The following is a 22,331-nucleotide window of genomic DNA, read 5'->3' as shown; positions in this document are numbered from 1 at the left end:
TAAAGAAGTGCAGTATTTCGCAATTCTGCTTTGCATATATTTTACTTGTTTTGTTTTGATTTGCATTTACGATCATCATACACTTGTGTTCAGTAAATGCTTATATGTTTTATTATTTTCTTATTGTAAGTAATTTATTTATTTTGGTGAGTATTATGCGTAAGTTATTTACAGAAGTTATTTGATGTTTTAATTAGTTTTGCATTTTAGGTTTGCAGGTTTATATCAAGGTAAGTATTGAGTTTATTTTATTTCATTACTATAAGCATACGTAGGTGTGCATTTTACTATTTAGTTAATTTGGTTATTTCTTTATTTTCAGTGAAGATCGCTTTTGCTATATGTAAGGTAAGTTAATGTTCAAGTAGCTATAATGTTATAGAAATTAATTGTGTTACTTTTAGATTTGAGTTAATTTGGTAAGTACTTTATTTATTATTTTTTGGATTTTAATTAAATTTCTTTATATTTTTATTTTCAGGTAAGTCAGATTATTAATCGGGATATCAGGTAAGTAATTATTGGTTTATTCGTAGTATTTTCAGTGATTGATATGATATATTTACTTTCAGGTATGTGTGATTTATCTTTTGTTTAAATTGGTGAGTGTTTAGTTATATTTTCATTAGCAACATTAATTAACTCTTATGTTTTCAGGTCTTTGCATTATGGAGCTGCAGTTTAGAGCTGTTATTAGTCATAAATATTTGAATAAGTGAATTTGTTATTTCAATTAATTTGTCTAGTTTAGTTTCTAGCCTTGATTCGTTATTTAAGTTAATAAATTTTGTAATTTGATCTAATTGTGCGTCATATTTATTCGTTGTTATTAAGTCATGTGCAGACAATATAGGTGTGCGTCGTATACTTAGACTGCGACTCCTGTGTTGATACTGCGGCCTAGCAGCAGGTGGCATTGGTTCTTTGAAGGACTGCAAAGTTGTCTTCTTGTTTGTTGATCTAGAGTGCCTTTTGTTTGTTGAATAGTCAGGTCTGCTCAAGGCTGTGCCCTAGACTGACTGACTATATTTATTTATTTACTGCTATACTACTGTATAATATAGTAAATTTGTTGACGCCTACTGTGTGTAGATCTCAAATGTGAGTTTTACATTAGATGTGAAGTGACATACAAAAGTAGTTTGATAAATTTTGTGTAAATTTGTTGACGCCTACTGTGTGTAGATCCCAAATGAGTGTTACATTAAATGTGAAGTGACATACAAAAGTAATTTGATAAATTTTGTGTAAATTTGTTGACGCCTACTGTGTGTAGATCCCAAATGTGAGTGTGAAGTGAAATACAAAAGTAGTTTGTTTAATTATGTTTCAGTGAATGTAAAGATTTCTTGATTGAGAATTGCATCCGGCCAGGAAACGTCATCTCTTCCGAGACTGGCATCCTGTTTGGGATTCAAAATCTGTATGGAAGAACCAGTATTTTAACTGGAGCCAGGATCCTGTCTGGAACCGTCGATTTGAATAAGATTGACATCTCGACTAGAGCCAATATTTCGACTGGGAATGGAATTTTGTCTGGAGCCATCGACCTGATTGAAACCATTATTTTGACTGGAGCCAGTATCTTGCCTGAAACTATCGTCCCGCCTAAAACTGATATTCTGATATGAGTTGAAGTTCCGATTTAAGTTAACAGGATGATTAAAAGTAGAAACTGCATTTTTAGAAGGGATAGTAGCAACATATATGCAACCATGTGCCCGTCTCTGCTTGGCCTGTAATAGTTCCCATTTCCGTTTAAATATGTTTGATTGCAAGTGATTGTTGAGCATCACGGAGTAACGCTTCCACTTCAGCCGTTGCGGAATGCACGGGTAGTTACCAATTCGTCTTGCCTCAGGATTGGGATGAGCAAGAAGCCGGCTCACATATTTATAACACAGTTTATTATAGATGCTTTCAACAGTGTCTACTTGCAGATCTATATGAAGTGTGTTATTACTGACATACCACGGTGCACCTGTTATTTCTCTAAGTATTTTATTTTGTGCTACTTGCAGCTTATTAAATCTGGTCTCGCATATCAGCGCGCCCCATATAGGAAGAGCATATTGCCAAATCGGCGCAATAAGCAGCTTATATAGTAATATTTTAAGTTTTAGTGGCAGCTTACTTCTAGCTCCAATTATCCACTTTAACTCTTTAGTTCTCGTTCTAAGCTTGCCAATTATATTATTAATATGAGTTTTTAACAACAGTTTGTTATCCAGTTGTATGCCCAAATATCTATGGCTAGTTTTGTTGTCAATATTATTACCCGCAATTGTGACAACACTTTGATGATCATATTGTACTTGTCGAATTGAATGTATCACATGAACTGTTTTGGAATAGTTGAGTTTGATACACCATTTTTTGGTCCATTCGTGAAATGTGTTGAGATATTGATTAAGGTGTTGTACAGCATGTGTCAAACTAATATTGCTCGAGAGAATTGCAGTGTCATCAGCATATGTTCCTAGCATCATGCGTGCAGTTGGGCGTCGAACGCTGGATATGGCTGGAAGTGGCATGTCCGCAGTGTAGAAATTATACAGAATTGGGCTCAAAACGCCTCCTTGTGGAACACCAGCAGCGATTTGTTTAACACTTGATCGTGTGCCATCGAAACACTCCACTATAAATGTACGATTTTTGAGATAACTATGTAGGATGTTAAATAGTACATTTGGTAGTAACTTCTTTAGCTTGTATAGAAGCCCTGGGTGCCAGACACGATCAAAAGCTTCAGAAATGTCCAGATAGACGGCTGAGCAGAAATAATTATCTTCAAAAGCTTCCATAATGAATTGAGTGACACGACCAAGTTGCTGTTCTGTGGAATGCCGACTACGAAAGCCAAATTGATGATCAGGCATTGCCTTACAAAACGCCTCCACCTCAAATAGCCTATTCATAATTAACTTCTCAAGGATTTTGGATAGCCCTGAGAGTAAGCTGATTGGCCTGTAGGAAGTCAGCTCATGGGCTGGCTTACCAGGTTTAACTATCATTCTGACTCTTGCGCATTTCCATCGGCTGGGAAAGTGTCCAAATCTGAGCGCACTGTTGAATATAAGAGTTAAATACAGCAGTGCCTTTAGAGGAAGTGCTTTGAGTGTCCAGTTATCAATGAAGTCTAACCCAGGAGACTTCTTAATTTGAAGATCATTGATTATGGTCATAACTTCCTGAACAAGTATAGGTCGAAATTGCACAGGAGGCAAGCTACCACTGTCTAAATCTGGCAAGCATTGAGATTCAATGTCCTCTTTATCCTCTTGACTGCAGGTTATGTTAGGCCGGAACCGTCCTTCAAGATGAAGAGCAAAAGATTCTGCTTTCTCCTCAGAGGTTTTACACCAAATGGCATGTCTTTCGTTCACAGTTGTGTGATCTACATCAACAAATCTTTTAAGCGGTAAGTCAGTAATCGGTTGCTTTTTTACCAAATTTGTGACTCGCCATAACTTCTTCATGCAATATCTATCGTTAGGATCAATATGATTGATTAACCTATCTATATTTCTGTTTTTAGCTTCCTTAATGGCAATTTTGATTGCTCTGGTCAATCTGTTGAGCACCAGTTTAGCAGCCCGATCACGATGATTTTTCAGGTATCTTTTTATAAGTTTCCTTCCCTTAATCATAACTAGGACATAATAGCTTAATTTGGTGCCGTTGTTGCTAATGTGCCCACGGTCATGCCTAGTATTGGGAATCATATTAGCTGCATGCATAGCAGCGTCAATGACATTTTGCTCAAATATTGCAGCAGCATCTTCAACATCTTCACTATTCTTGATTTCAGTATTTAGCAGAATGCAATCATTTAATCTTTTTTGAAACGTTGGAATATTAGCATTCTTCGGAAGAAGATAGCTGCCCATTCTTCTGTTTACGATCTGTGTCTTGTCCAGAGCTAATTTTATCAAGAGCGGTAGATGATCAGATGTTAATTCATCTGCGCCGGCAACTTGTATACTTAACAAATCAGAATTAATTCCTGCATAAATGGCAAAGTCAATAGCAGATGGTGATGATCGCATATCATACGGGAAATGAGTTGACGAGCCTGTAGCCAGTAGATTATATTTACTCTCTTGAATAACTTTTAGCAAAGTACTTCCTCTAGTACATGATCTAGCATTACCCCACCAGCTACTTTTTGCATTCCAATCACCAGCTGTAAGGAATCTGTTGCCATTACTTTGTAAAAGGTTAGTGAAATCGTCATATTGCCAGGATAGTTGAGGTGGACAATACAAAGAGGACAAATTAAATTGAAAATTATTTGGCAGAAAGATAGTGGCTGTAACGCATTGAACAAGCTCAGTATTGACTTTCACAGATGGGTTGTGTCGAATACCATGTTTAATAATTAAGGCAGCTCCTCCTTTACGTCGATTTGACAAATGATTTGCTAAGTAAGTATGATATCCATTTATCTTGAGTAAGTCATTACTATTTAGTCGTGTTTCTGAAAGTAATATAATATCAATATCATTATGCTTGACGTATTCAATTAAATTTCCCAGTTTGTTATGTAGGCCAGCTGCATTCCATACCAGAATTCTTAATGAGTTACAGTGTACAGTAGAACTATTCATTAATAGATGTGTCATTGACATGCTTTGCCATCATGCATCTAGTTAGCATGGTAAGCATAGTGACTAGATTATCCAATTTTGCATTGAGTTTTTCAAGGTTGCTGTTATCTACAGGATTTGGCCGCTTACGCTCATTAAGCATTAAGCTGATCAATGTGTCCAATTTATCATTTAATGATTTGATATCATTATCATTATTGACAGTTAACCGAACATTACTACGGCTACGATTTCTGAGTCTTTGACTGGCATGATGATTTTGTCTAGTCAATCTAGATAGTCTAGATGGTGGCGTCTGCCGTCGGCCGCCGGGGCTCCACTGCCGCGCACGATGTCGATGTCGGATCGGATCTCAATCGCGTGCGCACTCGCTGCCGCTCTACAGACGAATCTGGGAACTGGACTGCCCAGCGCCTCCACCTCACCGTACCAATTCAGCCGACATTCCAATCCCAAATCCGATTGGAATTGGAATTGGAACTCCCTCTATTGGGAGAGCCAGCACAGCCGGCAGATGGCTGAACGGGCAGGCGCTTGACAGTCGCTCGGTTCCGTGTGTATCCCATTGTATACCGAGTATTTTGAATTGGAATGAATTGGCGCCCTAGTCAATGTTAATGTTAAACTTAACATAACAGGGCTCAACTGGCTTACATTGATGTTAACAACCACGCAGGGCTGCCATATCTTATTAATATACCTAACATAGATGCGAATATTAAGTGTGTGTGTGTGTGTGTGTGTGAGTGAGTAAGTAAGTGAGTAAATGTTAAAGAAATTGCGTTGCGCGAAAAATCAAAGTACAAGCTAAGTGAAAAGAATTTACATTACTAAGATTAATAATAATAAAACTAAATACTAAATACTAATACTACTAATAAAAACTAATAATACTAATATAAAGAGTGAGTTTGAATTGGATTCTTACAAATAGTAGAAATATGAAAAGAAAATACAAGTGTTCTATGTTACAGGTGATTCTTGTGATGGCTGCTCGATCGGTGGAGGGGGACGAGCATCAAAGGCTGCTGCAGCCAGCCGCCGAAACACTGGCAATCTGGCATGGTGAGTAGTGGCGACATCAATCCAGGAGTGCTCTCGAGGAGTTGGGATGACTTCATCGGTGGATGCTTTCTTTTCTGTTGGTATGTTGCAGAGAACACACAATAATGATCTCCGCCTCTTCCCATTCTCGTACATGAACAGCTGACCAGCAGCTGCATGATGAGGGGAAGAGTACGGGGATAGTCTTTATTTATTTAATACTTCACAATAGCATTTTATGTAAATATAAATAGCGCCTATGAGATAATTAAAATCTAAAAAGGACAATATTTGTCGAAACTTATCATAGAATGATTCAATTTAAATAGCCATAAGTGCACAAAAATAACCGTGCAGCTTAATTTTACAAAATACTTATATAAGAGCAATTTAAAGATAATACAAATTAACAATAAAGTGCTTGAGTAACTGATTAACGACTAAATAGATAAGTAAGATTTAAGTTTAACAATAGTAATGGATGGCATTAATTAATATAATTCAATTATTTCATTAATAAGCATCTACAAGATGCACAGAGAAAATAGCCCAAAGTGGCCAATTGGAATAATAGAGAAAAGTCGAGACAAAGTCTGGTCATTTTCTCAAATATGGGTTTAAGCTAAAATTAACTTAAATTACAAAAAGTTTATGACAATTAGTATAGATAATTAAATAGAAATAGTTTAACAATTCATTTTAGCAGTTTTGATTTAATTAATTTTCGTTCGATGTATCGCAAATGCAATTTGGTAATTGACGATGCACCCCTGGCTTTGTGCCTATCGGAGTGCATAATCAAAACAAAAAACAGCTGATTGAAAATTGCATTAAATGCAAATTTTATGCTGCTAATTGGTAAGTTTAAATATTAACAAATAATTAATTGAAATTAATTATATGAATAATTAATATTAATTAATTATCATATTTTTATATATATGTGGCTGCTATTATACGAAATACAGACGGGCGCAATACTGTAGACAGCGGAATTGCATTAAGTGCAAGCTGACTAGCAGGTGAGTTTTGCAAAATAAAAATTAGAAATTGTAAACGTGATATTAATAAAGTTGATAATTAATATTGATTGATTATTATCTTTATATAAAAAACAGCTGCTACCATACAAAGTGCAGAGGGGCGCAAAGCTGGAAATGGCCGAACTTCATTGATTGCAAATTGACTAGCAGGTAAGTGAATTTTGCAGAAGTTAATAAAAACATTCAAAGATTATTAATGTTGATTTTTTCTTTGCAGAATACATGAAGTACAGCTAGGAGACTTAGCCATATGGGCTGCATAGCCAATAGGGCGCGTATTTAAGTTAGTTTTAAGTAGGCTTAAAATGTGCATTTTAGGCGCAAGCGCCGTCGCATATGTTCGCTGCACATATATATGTGCCGAAAATAAAATTTTTGAATTGTCAATTAGTGTTAATACTTAACTTAGATCTCTATGTGATCCAAATACGACCCTATAGGCAGCAAGTGGTGATGGTGGTGGTAGTGGCCGCGGCATTGGCGCAATACCCTCGAAAACAGGTAGTCGTTGCGGCTGGTGGGCTGCTGCTTGTGCGGCTTCGTTGCGTTGCTGAGCCTCCCGTCGGCGAAGGAATCGTTCTCTGCTTTCAGCTACTTCGTCAGCTTCTCTTTGCAGTTGCCGCTGAGTGCGTAATGCAATATCGTTGGCTAAATGCGTGTTAACGAGACTCGTGTATCTAGCCAAAGTTATCCGCTGTGGGATAAACGGGTCATAGGCTATGTTTTTGGCCAGATTGTTGCTATGAGCGCGAAGTCTGTCGTAGTATTTAGCGCAGAGATTATTGAGTATCTCATCTGCAGACAAGACGTCCAGTTCAGTTCTGATGCGAGTGTTCGAGATAAAGTACTGAGCACCAGAAATGGCTCTCAGAGCTTTATTGTGAGCCACTCTAATGCGGCTGAATTGGGTCTCAGACAGTAGAGCACCCCATACAGGTAGCGAATATTGCCATAATGGGGCAACTAGCTGCTTGTATATGATGACTTTAGTTCTAAGCGACAATTTACTGTCTTTGTTGATGAGCCAATCTATCTTTTTAAGTCTAGCCCTGACCCTAGTAACGACCGTAGTGACATGTTGTGAGAAGCGCAGTTTAGAATCTAGAGTAACGCCCAAATACGGATGTGAAGTGCCATTTTCAATAGTTTCGTTGCCAATGCGAATAGCCTGATATGGCGCTATAACTCTGTATGCATGCAGGACATGCATAGTTTTATTTGCATTAATTGTAATGCACCACTTGCTCGCCCATTCGGCCAAGCTATCCATATAAGCTTGCTGCTGACTGAGCGCATCTGCTTGGCGAGAGTCTGCCGATAGAACAATGACGTCATCAGCATAAGTAGCAATCAAAATCCCACGTAGACGAGTTGGCCTTGGTATGTCGCTGGTGTATATATTATACAAGATTGGCCCAAGCAAGCTACCTTGTGGCACACCGGCGTGAATTTGCTTGATTCCTGAGCGGCAGCCACCGTGACACTCAACAATAAACGTCCGATCAACTAAATAGCAGCAGAGGATGCGGTAGAGAGCATCCGGCAATAGCATCTTGAGCTTATACTTCAAGCCTGTATGCCACACTCGATCAAAGGCTTCTTTGATATCCATGTACACAGCAGAGCAGTATTTATGGTCATCAAACGCTTTAATAATAAATTGGGTGACTCGACCCAATTGCTGTTCAGCTGAGTGCGCTTTGCGGAATCCAAACTGGTGGCTGGGAATCGCATTTACAAGAGTATCATGCTCCAGCATACGGCTCAAAATAAGATACTCGAGTATCTTTGAGAGGCCAGACAGCAGACTTATTGGCCTGTATGATGCGACGTGTTGCGTAGGCTTGCCAGGCTTATGCACCATCTTCACCATCGCTAACTTCCAACAAGAGGGGAAATGACCCAGTCTAAAAGAGTTATTGCATATCAAGACGAGATACAGAATAGCCTTCATCGGCAGCGCTTTAATGGTGTGATTATCAATTTGATCCAATCCAGCCGCTTTTTTGTTCTCTAGCGTGCTGATGTGACTGATGACCTCAGCCGCAGTGACTGGCCGAAATGAGACTGAAGCAGTCAAAGATGGCTGGCTAACTTGAGCCTCGATCTCGGCCAGATCACTGGGCGGCGTAGTCACGATTGGCTGAAAACGCTGCTCAAGACTCGCAGCAAATGTTTCGGCCTTCTCGGCTGTTGTCTTGCACCAGACATTTTGCGAATTAGAGCCATTGCCACTGGAGGACTTCAACAGCGGTAGATTTGGTGCAGGCTGCCGCTTGATCTCGTTGGTCAGCCGCCAGAGCTTCTGCATACTATATCTATCAGTTGGATCGATAGATCTAAATAGCTCTTCCTCATACTTCTGCCTAGCATATATGAGCTCTTTGCGTATGCGATTCGACAGCCTGTTGCAGAGCATCTTAAGCATCGGATTGCGATTTCGAGCGAGATAGCGCTTGACTTGCTTATGGGCTTCGATAAGTTGCAGAGTCTGTCTATCTACACGAAATCTAGTCCTCGTTATCTTGCGTGGGTTCTGTGCATTCGCATAGTTTGCAGCATCTTCAATATTTTTGACAAAAATATTGACCGCATCATCAACATCATCAGCACTGCTGATCTCAGTGTTGAGCAAGATTTTTTCATTTAGATAGCTCTGAAATTTGTTGACGTTGGCATTCAACTCAAGCAGGTGGCCTTTTGCTCTGCTGGTGACAGGCTTCTCAACCAGCTGAACTTGCAGCGGGAGATGATCAGAGCTGAGCTCGAAAGAGTCAGTGATGGTCAGCAAATCTCGCCTGATGCCTTTAAATAGCGCAAAGTCAATGGCAGACGGAGTTTGGCGCGAATTAAACGGAAAATGGGTGGGCGACCCAGTTGCCAGAATGTTGCAATTCACTTGTAGAATACTATTGACTAGTATTCGGCCACGGAGACAAGATCTGGCGTTGCCCCACCACTGACTTTTCGCATTCCAGTCACCACCGACTATAAAAGTGTCACCCAGAGAAGATAGCAGGTTGTTGAAATCTTGCCCAGACCAGATGACTTGCGGCGGGCAGTAGATTGAGACAATATTGATATGACGGCCATTTTGCAGGCTGACTGAAACTTCGACAGATTGATGCGAGTCGTTAGATGTAAAGCGCATAGCATAATGGCATATATGTTGTTTAATTATAAAGGCTGCACCTCCTCTGCGCCTGTTTGAGGGGTGATTTGCTAAATAAACAATATAGCCATTAATAGCAATGCTATCGCTATCAGTCAGATGCGTCTCAGACACTAGCATTATATCTATATCGTGCTTGACGAGATATAGGTTGAGCTCATTAAGCTTTTTCTTGACACCGGCAGCATTCCAAAAAGATATCTTGATGTTGTTGACCCGTTGAGTTACAGCATGCTGCAGTGCAGCGCTGCGTCTACTGGCATTTGGGGAAGTGGATACATTACTAGACATTTGAAGGCTCATTGGGACCAACTCTGGCCATCAAGAAGGCAAAGACAGTGGTCATCATCTCAATGAGTTTATCTAATTTAGCCTCTAATCTAGAGCTAACTTGTACTGGCATGCTTGGCATATTCGCATTTATTGGCTGCTGGAAACGTTGAAAATGAACACCCCCACTAACAGGATGCGCACCCCCATCTATTGGTTGCGGATGCCTACGGCGCGTACTCAGACTACGGCTACGTTTTGGCTGCGGCGGCCGCTGCGCGCTTGCCTGCCTAGGCAAACGAACTTGTTGCTGTTGTTGTTGTTGCTGCTGTTGTTGTTGTTGCTGGCTAGCTTTGGTGGCTTTTTGCCTAGACTGACGCTGTTTGCTGCTAATAGCTGCCGGTCCGACAGGCTGAGCAAATTGAAGGCCCGCCCGAAGAGCAGCCGAATAACTGGGCCCTGCACTAACAGTTTGCGGTCGTGACTGAGGGGGGGCTTGCTGAAAAAGATTTGGCATATTTGACAAATTTGGCATATTTGCTCGATTGCTCTGAGCAGCTGCAGTGGGAGCAGGCTTGGCTAAACTGTTTATGACCTTTGCTAGCTGCGTGGCACTTTCATTTTCGCGCTTCTTGCACGCTTCTTTATAAGAAGGGCAGCCTTTGTAGCTCGCGGCATGTGGGCCGGAGCAATTGGCACACTTTGCTGGAGTTTGGTCGCCTTTTTGCTTGCCACAGTCCGTGGAAGCATGATTGGCGCCGCACTTGACGCAGGCAAAGGGGCGACGGCAATAATTCTTTGTGTGCCCGAATTTTTGGCACCTATGGCATTGAGCAATTTCATTAGTTTTATACGGCCGCTCAATTTTGACACGCTGGTTGCCAATGGCCGTAATTTGCAGCAATTCTGCGTTGTTTGCGCTGACGGCCAACTCAACCTCAAAGAGGTCAAGCGGCTCTTTAGAGAAGCGTGATTTAATGCCTCTTAAGAAGCGAACTTCGTGCCCTAATTTGGCCAACTGCTCACGGATATAGTGATCCGGAGTGGAGAAATGCAGATGCCGAATAACAGCTCTATAGCCGCGCTCGCACTTTAATTGAAAAGTGTAATTTTCAATTGAATTAGCATCGAGGTACTTTACCAATTTGCGGTGCGTGGCGACGTCCTTGCACTGGACCCGAATGCCGTGGTTAGCAGCCGGCTTGGTGGTGTAGTTCTCCTGGCCGATAGCATCATCCAGGCGGATTAAAAGCGGCATTATGTCCGTGACATTTGCTAAAAACAGCGGAGCGGGCTTCGCGTTGAGTTGCGCATGGCTTGCTCCAGTTGCGGCGGCAGCGGAGGCAGCAGTAACAGCTGCAGCGGCAGCATTGGGCGGCATAGCTTGCACATTTGCAGCAGTGCGAGCTTTATTAACGAGGCCAGTTGCCTCCTGCTGTGTGTCCTCAGTCCTGGGAGTCCGCGCAGAGTCGTCAAGTTGCAGGCAGTCCTCATCGCTGCCATCCAGATCAACTGCGTCCAGCTGCGCAGTCTTCTTCTTGGGGCTGTCGCCTTTTTCAGCAGTCCTCTTTGCTGCTCTCTCACTAGAGAGCGGCTTTGTAGCACTTTGCATTGCATTTTTTGCAGCAAGATATTCGGCGACCATAGATTCCGCAGAAGTGGATGGTTTTGCCTTTAATTGCTGAGCCGCAGCTCGAGAAGTTGTTGGTCGTGCCGTAACCACACTTTTCTTCACCGGCACTTTTAATGGCGTGGGCGCAGGCGCTAATGGCTGCGAGTCGATTAATAATTCGACTTCCACGTCCATATCCTCGTCACCGTCATCTGCAGTATAGCCCCTAGGCATTGCAGCAATTTAATTTGCAAAATTTAATTGCAAAAAACCCGATTTAAATAGATTTTTTTCTGTTCGTATGTCTATGAAGATTTTTTTTTTCTGTTCGTATGTCTACAAAGAACACACATTAATGATCTCCGCCTCTTCCCATTCTCGTACATGAACAGCTGACCTGCAGCTGCATGATGAGGGGAAGAGAACGGGGATACTCTTTATTTATTTAATACTTCACAATAGCATTTTATGTAAATATAAATAGCGCCTATGAGATAATTAAAATCTAAAAAGGACAATATTTGTCAAAACTTATCATAGAATGATTCAATTTAAATAGCCAAAAGTGCACAAAAATAACAGTGCAGCTTAATGTTACAAAATACTTATAAAAGAGCAATTTAAAGATAATACAAATTAACAATAAAGTGCTTGAGTAACTGATTAACGACTAAATAGATAATTAAGGTTTAAGTTTAACAATAGTAATAGATGGCATTAATTAATATAATTCAATTATTTCATTAATAAGCATCTACAAGATGCACAGAGAAAATAGCCCAAAGTGGCCAATTGGAATAATAGAGAAAAGTCGAGACAAAGTCTGGTCATTTTCTCAAATATGGGCTTAAGCTAAAATTAACTTAAATTACAAAAAGTTTATGACAATTAATATAGATAATTAAATAGAAATAGTTTAACAATTCATTTTAGCAGTTTTGATTTAATTAATTTTCGTTCGATGTATCGCAAATGCAATTTGGAAAGTGACGATGCACCCCTGGCTTTGTGCCTATCGGAGTGCATAATCAAAACAAAAACAAAAAACAGCTGATTGAAAATTGCATTAAATGCAAATTTTATGCTGCTAATTGGTAAGTTTAAATATTAACAAATAATTAATTGAAATTAATTATATGAATAATTAATATTAATTAATTATCATATTTTTATATATATGTGGCTGCTATTATACGAAATACAGACGGGCGCAATACTGTAGACAGCGGAATTGCATTAAGTGCAAGCTGACTAGCAGGTGAGTTTTGCAATATAAAAAATTAACAATTGAAAAAGTGATATTAATAAAGTTAACAATTAAGATTAATTAAATATTATCTTTATATATAAACAGCTGCTACCATACAAAGTGCAGAGGGGCTTAAAATTGGAAATAGTCGAATTTCATTAATTGCGAGCTGACTAGCAGGTAAGTGAATTTTGCATAAGTTAATAAAAACATTAAAAGATTATTAATGTTGATTTTTTCTTTGCAGAGCACATCAACTACGGCAAGGAGACTTAGCCAAGTGGGCTGCACAGCCAATAGGGCGTATATTTAAGTTAGTTTTTAGTTAATTCAAAATGTGCATTTAAGGCGCAAGCGCCGTCACATATGTTCCGTGCACATATATATGTATGTGCCGAAAATAAAATTTTGAAATTGTAACTGAGTGTTTAATTTGTGTTTAAATAGTGTAATTACTTAACTCTGATCCCTATGTGATCCAAATACGACCCTATAGGCAGCAAGTGGTGATGGTGGTGGTAGTGGCCGCGGCATTGGCGCAATACCCTCGAAAACAGGTAGTCGTTGCGGCTGGTGGGCTGCTGTTTGTGCAGCTTCGTTGCGTTGCTGAGCCTCACGTCGGCGAAGGAATCGCTCCCTACTTTCAGCAATTTCGTCGGCTTCCCGTTGTAGTTGTCGCTGGGTGCGTAGAGCAATGTCATTGGCCAAATGCATTATTATTCACCGTAGTCTTGACTTATGATATAAACTTTACATAGTCTGACTACTAATTGCCCGCCGGCCTCGCGCTCTGCGGTGTGCACGTCTGAACGCGCTCACGTACTCGACCTCATTACTCATTCGAGAGCAACATTTTGTGAGTGGGAGTCACAGCATCTTCAGGCACTTGTTGGTTGTTGGTGTTTTTGCAATTATTGGCCGCTATCTTGTCATCGGTAACTATCTTATTGACTAACATTAACAATTTGATCGTTACCGATAGTGGTTACTTACAATTAACATATTCTTACATCACTATTACAACACATGTAAAACTTAACTCGTAATGACATTTGTGGTACAAAGACAATTACAATCAGTGACAATAAGTGAGAAATAAATTAACATTTAACATTTAACATAAAACATTAAACATTAATATTAATCTAACTTATTCTATTTGCAGGTACATTGGTGGCAGTCATCGTGGACATCCTTCTTCGTCGCTGGAGTGGTCGCAGCTCGTCAGATAAGTAGCCCTCTTGTTGTCATCTACCGCTGATTATGGCTTGTGGTTCATTTTTATTTCAGTGTGCGGCTGCATACGTTGTCATCAGTGGAATGCGTGCGTCCCGCGCAGCTCGTCGTCCGGATTGGCAGCCATTAAGCGTTAGTGCGTGGCCAGTGTGCATCCATGAGGCACTGGCGTTAATCACTGGCATGCGCCGGCTGGCGCATACCCTCTCCATCTATGTAGTGGTGAGTTGAAAATTGAAATATTAATATTTTCTTCTTTTTTCTTTTCAGATTAGAGGACCCCCAATGGCGTCGGCAATCAGGTAAGTATTTAAATGAAATATTTTTTGTAATTTTTTCTTCTTTTTTCAGATTTGTGGACCCCCAATGGCAATCAGGTAAGTATATATGATATTTTTTTTTTTTTTTTTTTTTTTTTTTTTCTATATTTATTGGCAGCATATATTATTATTTTTTTTTCAGCATTTTTTTTTTTTCAGATTTAATTGTTTTGTATTTTTTTTTATTTTTTATTTTTATTTTTTAGCTATTTTTATCTTTTTTAGCATTTTATTGGCAACTAGTTATTATTTTTTAAGCCTTTTTAAGCATATTTTTTTAACTTTTTCTTTATTTTCAGCCTTTTTTCTTATTTTTTTCAGCTAATTTATTGACAGTCAGTTTGTTTTGGCTTGACATTGACATTGCATACAAATATGTATATTTTTGCATTTTATATGCAATTAGTGGCTCTTCCGTGTATTGGTGTTATCCCAAGGTGGCAGGTGAGTATTTACATATATGTTATATGTATTTTTTGCATTGTTTATTAATTTTTTTTTCGTTTTATTTCAGTTCGTCTGCGTTCTACTGGCGTCCATTGTGGTTAATTAGTCAATTGTCAAGTAATTTTGTACATATTTGGTGTATGTAGTATTACTCGTCAATTGATGTGTTAGCTGTCAGTGAGTGGCGCAGGTCCGAATTGGCATCTTTGAAGAATTGTCCTTGGTCGTCAGGTAAGTGAAAGCATTGTTAGCATTATTAATTTTTTTATTTTTTGATTTTCAGCATGACACTGAGGCGAGTTGTATTTCGTTGGATTATCCCTGAGTCGTCAAGTGTGTTTGTATGCGTATCGTCGGTTATTTGCGTAGTTTTACTTTGCTTTTTTTGTATTTATTTATTAATTTGTCATTCTTTTCAGATTATTAGCTGATCGTCATCATTGTTGTTGCTGCTGGTGTAGTCGTCATCTTTGTTTTGGATCCGGCTGGTGCATTAGCGGTCAGTAGTGTTCCTCGTTGGCTGACGAGGAACAGACTGAGTCGTCAGTGCACCAGCTTGATGACGTCTCCATCGCCGTTTCGAAATGCCTGTCCAGGTCCAAACCCAGGAGTTCGTGGAGGTCTATTCGGGGATTCCGCTGTGGCTGCCGCCTTATTTGTTGAATTTCTTCTGTTTGTTCTGCTTGTCCTTGTTGTATTTGTTGTACTTGTACTTGTTCTTGTTGTATTTGTTGTACTTGTACGTGTTGTTGTTGAGTTTGTTGTACCTGCTGTTCAGTTTTACTTGTATTTGCTGCTGCGTTTGTCTGTGCGTTATTGTCGTCCGTATTGGTCAGTAGCTTGTTTAGTAGCTTGTCCAAAACAGTCAATAACTTGTCCAGTTTTTGTTCAATGCGGCCAAACATTGCTTTGCTTTGTTTAGCCGATTGAGTTGCAGCCTGTTGTTGTTGTCTTTGTAGTGAATGTTGTAGTTTGGCCAAGTGTTTTTGTGCTGTGTTTTTGTTGTTTTTCGTAACTGTGGCCTTATTTGCTGGTGTTTTTGTTACTTTTGTGTTGTTTAGTGGTGTTTTTATTGCATTTCCGCGTATTGTCTTTTGTCTTTGTCCTTGTCTTTGTAGTTGCATGTTATTGTAATTTGTGTTTTTGTTGTTTTTACTACGCGCTGCGCTGCTATAGGTCAATTTTCTGTTGTCCACTTGTTGCACGTTTGTTTCTTCTTGTTGTTGTAGTTGCTGCTTTTGCTTTTGTTGTTGCTTGCGCATTACTTGTGTCGCTTGGGCGGCAAGCAGTTTCACACGCGCTGCTTTAAAGGCCGGACAGCCTTTAAAGCAGCTAACGTGTGAACCCCCACAATTTGCGCATGTTGCCGCCTCGTCCCTGCCTTTTGGGCATTCTGTGGATGCGTGTGCTCCCGCACACTTCATACATCTAAATGGCCGCCTACAGTAGTTTTTCGTATGGCCAAACGCTTGACATCGATGGCACTGGGCCGGATCGATGGGCTTGGCCATACGCTCCACACTAACTGCTTGCATAGCGATCTGTTTGAGATTGAGCACCGCCTCATGGCTGCCATCAGGCTGTGGCTGGAGCTCAATCTCAAACAGATTGAGTGGCTTTGATGTGAATCTGTGCTTCATGACGCGCACGAAACGCGTCATGAAGCCCAGAGCATGCAACTGCACCCTCAACCAGTCGCAAGGTGTCGAGTGGTGCAAGTGCTTTAGCACCACTCGATAGCCTTTTAACTGGCGTGGCTGGTGAGTGTGCAGTTGCAGCTTTTCTTGGTGCAGCACTTCTAGTGCTGCATTGTACGTATCAAGGTCATGGCAGTGTATTCTAAGTCCTCGCCCAGCACCACCAGTAGCTTTAGTGCTGAATCTTTTCACTGATGGATGCTTATTCAGCATATCCATCAGTGGCACTACATCAGTCACCAGAGGCAAAAAGATAGCTGGTATCTTTTGCTTGGTGACTGTCTCTTTGTTTATTGGCTGTTGTTGCTGTTGTTGGTGCTGGGGTGGAGCTGTAGGGGCAGAGACGGGGGCTGTAGTTGTGACGTCAACATTATGTATTTGTGCTAGTACACGTGTTTGCTTTGGTTGTGGTGATGGCTTTGTTTGTGTACTCGTAGTGGTGTTGTTTGTTGCATGTTGAGACGTAGCTTTGTGTTTTTTGTTGCTTTGCTTGTCTTGTTGTAGTATTTGTTGTAGTTTTTGTTGCCGCCTTTCTTGTATTAAACGTGTAGCAAAGTCACTTGTGAATTGTGGTGTGTTTAATATCAACTTTGTAGCATCGTCGTTCTCGTCAAGTACAGTGTTTCTTCGTTTTAGTGGTGATTGCACTTGTACTTGTACGTTATTGGCAGCTGTTGTTGTTGTAGTTGTAGTGGCAGCATTAGCAAATGGCTGCGGCAGCTCGTGTGGCAAGTATGGCGGCACATGGCTCAGCCATCTTGCCACTGAATTCGCGCTAGTTGTAGCATTTGTTTTCGTTTTATTTGTTGTAGTAGCTTTTGTTGTTGTAGTTTCATGTGTAGTTGTAGCATTTGTTGTAGTTGTAGTTGCATGTGATGTATTTGTCGTAGCAGTAGTCAGTTTAGTGTTCGTTTGTACTTGTTGCATTTGCACTGCTTGCTGTGACTGAGTGTTGAGTGTTTTTCTCGTAGTGACGTCATCGTTGTTTGGTTTCAGTTTAGTTGAGTGACTTTGTTTTGAGCGTGAGCGTGATTCGTGTGAGTGTGTTTGTGAGTGAGCGCGATCGTCGGGGTGACTTTTCATGTTTGCATGTGAGTGAGTGTGAGTGTGAGTGATAGTCTCTCTTTGTAACAATGGCCGACCCAAGCTGCGAAGAGAGAGCCGCCTATGTTGACTGCTTTCACTCTCCAGCTTCTCCAGGCCGCTCTCGAGTGACTTGCGGTCGGCCATTTTCGACGCCTCTTGTGGCGCCTTTTTTGGCGCGTTTTTTGCCGCCTTCTTTGGCGCGTCTTTTGTCGCGTCTTTTGGCGCGTTTTTTAGTGGCTTGGGTATAGGGGATAGATGAGGAGAGAATAGAGGGAGTGCATACTCACCAATATCCATCCTCTTATTGACGAGCGACTTGCCGGCTTCCATCTCCTCTGCGCTGGTCATGATGTAGGCGGCGAAATCCTCATCCCGGCCCACTGAGATTGGCGACGAGTTGTTGGCGTCTTTTGGCATCTTGTGTAGTTTTTCTTGTATGCAGTTTTTGTGGTGTTTTTGTTGATTATTTGTAGTTTTGTTTTATTAACTTTGTTTGTGTGTGTTTTTAGTTTACACTTAGTGGCCGTTTTGTATTATTTTAATATGTTTAACATTACTAACACTTAACATTTAACATATAAAAACAACACTAACACGTAGATTAACACTTATTTAGTTTAGTAGCTTTTAATTTGTTTTATTTTAGTTATAAAACTCGTTAAATTTGGTTGTGTTGTATATATGTGTGTGTGTGTGTGTGTATGTAGACACATATGTAGTTGCACTTTTTAATTTGTGTTGTTTTATTTGAATTTTATTTTCCACTTGTCAAGAATATCACAGTAGTTTTTGTAGTTGCGTTAGTTTTTATGTTGTTTTATTTTAAATAAAATCACAGAAAATAAATAGGTTTTTAACTTTTATATATGTGCATGTGTGTGTGTGTGTGTATGCACATAGAAATGGCCACTTTTTAAGTTGTTATATTTTAGTTATTTTTATTTGAATTTTATTTTATTTTATTGTAGTTATCACAGTTTTTGTTGATTAATATTGCAGTTTAGGTTTTAATTCGTTTTAAATAAAAACTCGTTAGTTGTAGTTGATTTTATATTTGTATGTACATATGCACATATGTATGTACATAGAAATGGCCACTTTTTAAGTTGTTATATTTTAGTTGTTTTTATTTGAATTATGTTTTATTTTATCACATTTGTCGTAGATTTAGTTGCTGTATATTGTAGTTTTAGTTGCATGTTTTTTTAAATAAGGATTAATTAGTTGCGTTTTATTTTATATTGTATGTACATATGCACGTATGTACATAGAAATGGCCACTTTTTAATATGTCAAAATTTTATTTAATTTTATTTGAATTTTGTTTTTTATTTATCACAATAGTTGCTGCTGTAGTTGTTTTTAATATAGTTTTTGTTTTAGTTCATTTCAAATAAAAATTATCAAGATAATTAAATTTTAGTTTTATATGTTAATGGCTGCCCACAAGATGGCCGATTTTTTCACAAGTGAAAAAAAAAAAAAAATTATTTTTAGTCACTTTTATTCAATTTTAATTTTGTGTTTTATATTGTAGTCGCCGCCGTTGTTAGCTATTAGAATGTTTTTAATTTGTCCACTTTTAAATAAAAACACTTTTATTTAATTTTTTATTTTTTTATTATTCACCGTAGTCTTGACTTATGATATAAACTTTACATAGTCTGACTACTAATTGCCCGCCGGCCTCGCGCTCTGCGGTGTGCACGTCTGAACGCGCTCACGTACTCGACCTCATTACTCATTCGAGAGCAACATTTTGTGAGTGGGAGTCACAGCATCTTCAGGCACTTGTTGGTTGTTGGTGTTTTTGCAATTATTGGCCGCTATCTTGTCATCGGTAACTATCTTATTGACTAACATTAACAATTTGATCGTTACCGATAGTGGTTACTTACAATTAACATATTCTTACATCACTATTACAACACATGTAAAACTTAACTCGTAATGACATTTGTGGTACAAAGACAATTACAATCAGTGACAATAAGTGAGAAATAAATTAACATTTAACATTTAACATAAAACATTAAACATTAATATTAATCTAACTTATTCTATTTGCAGGTACATTGGTGGCAGTCATCGTGGACATCCTTCTTCGTCGCTGGAGTGGTCGCAGCTCGTCAGATAAGTAGCCCTCTTGTTGTCATCTACCGCTGATTATGGCTTGTGGTTCATTTTTATTTCAGTGTGCGGCTGCATACGTTGTCATCAGTGGAATGCGTGCGTCCCGCGCAGCTCGTCGTCCGGATTGGCAGCCATTAAGCGTTAGTGCGTGGCCAGTGTGCATCCATGAGGCACTGGCGTTAATCACTGGCATGCGCCGGCTGGCGCATACCCTCTCCATCTATGTAGTGGTGAGTTGAAAATTGAAATATTAATATTTTCTTCTTTTTTCTTTTCAGATTAGAGGACCCCCAATGGCGTCGGCAATCAGGTAAGTATTTAAATGAAATATTTTTTGTAATTTTTTTCTTCTTTTTTCAGATTTGTGGACCCCCAATGGCAATCAGGTAAGTATATATGATATTTTTTTTTTTTTTTTTTTTTTTTTTTTCTATATTTATTGGCAGCATATATTATTATTTTTTTTTCAGCATTTTTTTTTTTTCAGATTTAATTGTTTTGTATTTTTTTTTATTTTTTATTTTTATTTTTTAGCTATTTTTATCTTTTTTAGCATTTTATTGGCAACTAGTTATTATTTTTTAAGCCTTTTTAAGCATATTTTTTTAACTTTTTCTTTATTTTCAGCCTTTTTTCTTATTTTTTTCAGCTAATTTATTGACAGTCAGTTTGTTTTGGCTTGACATTGACATTGCATACAAATATGTATATTTTTGCATTTTATATGCAATTAGTGGCTCTTCCGTGTATTGGTGTTATCCCAAGGTGGCAGGTGAGTATTTACATATATGTTATATGTATTTTTTGCATTGTTTATTAATTTTTTTTTCGTTTTATTTCAGTTCGTCTGCGTTCTACTGGCGTCCATTGTGGTTAATTAGTCAATTGTCAAGTAATTTTGTACATATTTGGTGTATGTAGTATTACTCGTCAATTGATGTGTTAGCTGTCAGTGAGTGGCGCAGGTCCGAATTGGCATCTTTGAAGAATTGTCCTTGGTCGTCAGGTAAGTGAAAGCATTGTTAGCATTATTAATTTTTTTATTTTTTGATTTTCAGCATGACACTGAGGCGAGTTGTATTTCGTTGGATTATCCCTGAGTCGTCAAGTGTGTTTGTATGCGTATCGTCGGTTATTTGCGTAGTTTTACTTTGCTTTTTTTGTATTTATTTATTAATTTGTCATTCTTTTCAGATTATTAGCTGATCGTCATCATTGTTGTTGCTGCTGGTGTAGTCGTCATCTTTGTTTTGGATCCGGCTGGTGCATTAGCGGTCAGTAGTGTTCCTCGTTGGCTGACGAGGAACAGACTGAGTCGTCAGTGCACCAGCTTGATGACGTCTCCATCGCCGTTTCGAAATGCCTGTCCAGGTCCAAACCCAGGAGTTCGTGGAGGTCTATTCGGGGATTCCGCTGTGGCTGCCGCCTTATTTGTTGAATTTCTTCTGTTTGTTCTGCTTGTCCTTGTTGTATTTGTTGTACTTGTACTTGTTCTTGTTGTATTTGTTGTACTTGTACGTGTTGTTGTTGAGTTTGTTGTACCTGCTGTTCAGTTTTACTTGTATTTGCTGCTGCGTTTGTCTGTGCGTTATTGTCGTCCGTATTGGTCAGTAGCTTGTTTAGTAGCTTGTCCAAAACAGTCAATAACTTGTCCAGTTTTTGTTCAATGCGGCCAAACATTGCTTTGCTTTGTTTAGCCGATTGAGTTGCAGCCTGTTGTTGTTGTCTTTGTAGTGAATGTTGTAGTTTGGCCAAGTGTTTTTGTGCTGTGTTTTTGTTGTTTTTCGTAACTGTGGCCTTATTTGCTGGTGTTTTTGTTACTTTTGTGTTGTTTAGTGGTGTTTTTATTGCATTTCCGCGTATTGTCTTTTGTCTTTGTCCTTGTCTTTGTAGTTGCATGTTATTGTAATTTGTGTTTTTGTTGTTTTTACTACGCGCTGCGCTGCTATAGGTCAATTTTCTGTTGTCCACTTGTTGCACGTTTGTTTCTTCTTGTTGTTGTAGTTGCTGCTTTTGCTTTTGTTGTTGCTTGCGCATTACTTGTGTCGCTTGGGCGGCAAGCAGTTTCACACGCGCTGCTTTAAAGGCCGGACAGCCTTTAAAGCAGCTAACGTGTGAACCCCCACAATTTGCGCATGTTGCCGCCTCGTCCCTGCCTTTTGGGCATTCTGTGGATGCGTGTGCTCCCGCACACTTCATACATCTAAATGGCCGCCTACAGTAGTTTTTCGTATGGCCAAACGCTTGACATCGATGGCACTGGGCCGGATCGATGGGCTTGGCCATACGCTCCACACTAACTGCTTGCATAGCGATCTGTTTGAGATTGAGCACCGCCTCATGGCTGCCATCAGGCTGTGGCTGGAGCTCAATCTCAAACAGATTGAGTGGCTTTGATGTGAATCTGTGCTT

The 22,331-nt window shown here is 39.4% G+C and overlaps 1 protein-coding gene across 1 annotated transcript in view; it reads right to left on the bottom strand.

Annotated features, from left to right (window-relative positions):
* Positions 1–6,887: 6,887 nt before the first annotated feature.
* Positions 6,888–22,331, bottom strand: part of LOC149268343 (uncharacterized) — a 35,320-nt gene continuing 19,876 nt past the window's right edge. The window contains exon 1 of the mRNA XM_089472147.1: positions 6,888–22,331. This exon is cut by the window's right edge and continues 19,876 nt beyond it. Within this exon, the coding sequence (XP_089328273.1) occupies positions 10,153–11,985 (1,833 nt within the window). The 5' untranslated portion in view covers positions 11,986–22,331 and the 3' untranslated portion in view covers positions 6,888–10,152.

This window comes from Drosophila arizonae, chromosome 5 (assembly GCF_054131065.1).
Source record: "Drosophila arizonae isolate 15081-1271.41 chromosome 5, UAZ_ARI_1.0, whole genome shotgun sequence".
In the NCBI taxonomy this organism is placed as follows: Eukaryota; Metazoa; Arthropoda; class Insecta; order Diptera; family Drosophilidae; genus Drosophila; species Drosophila arizonae.
The sequence above is the reverse complement of the archived record's forward strand: the minus strand, read 5'-3'. Positions and strand labels throughout refer to the sequence as shown.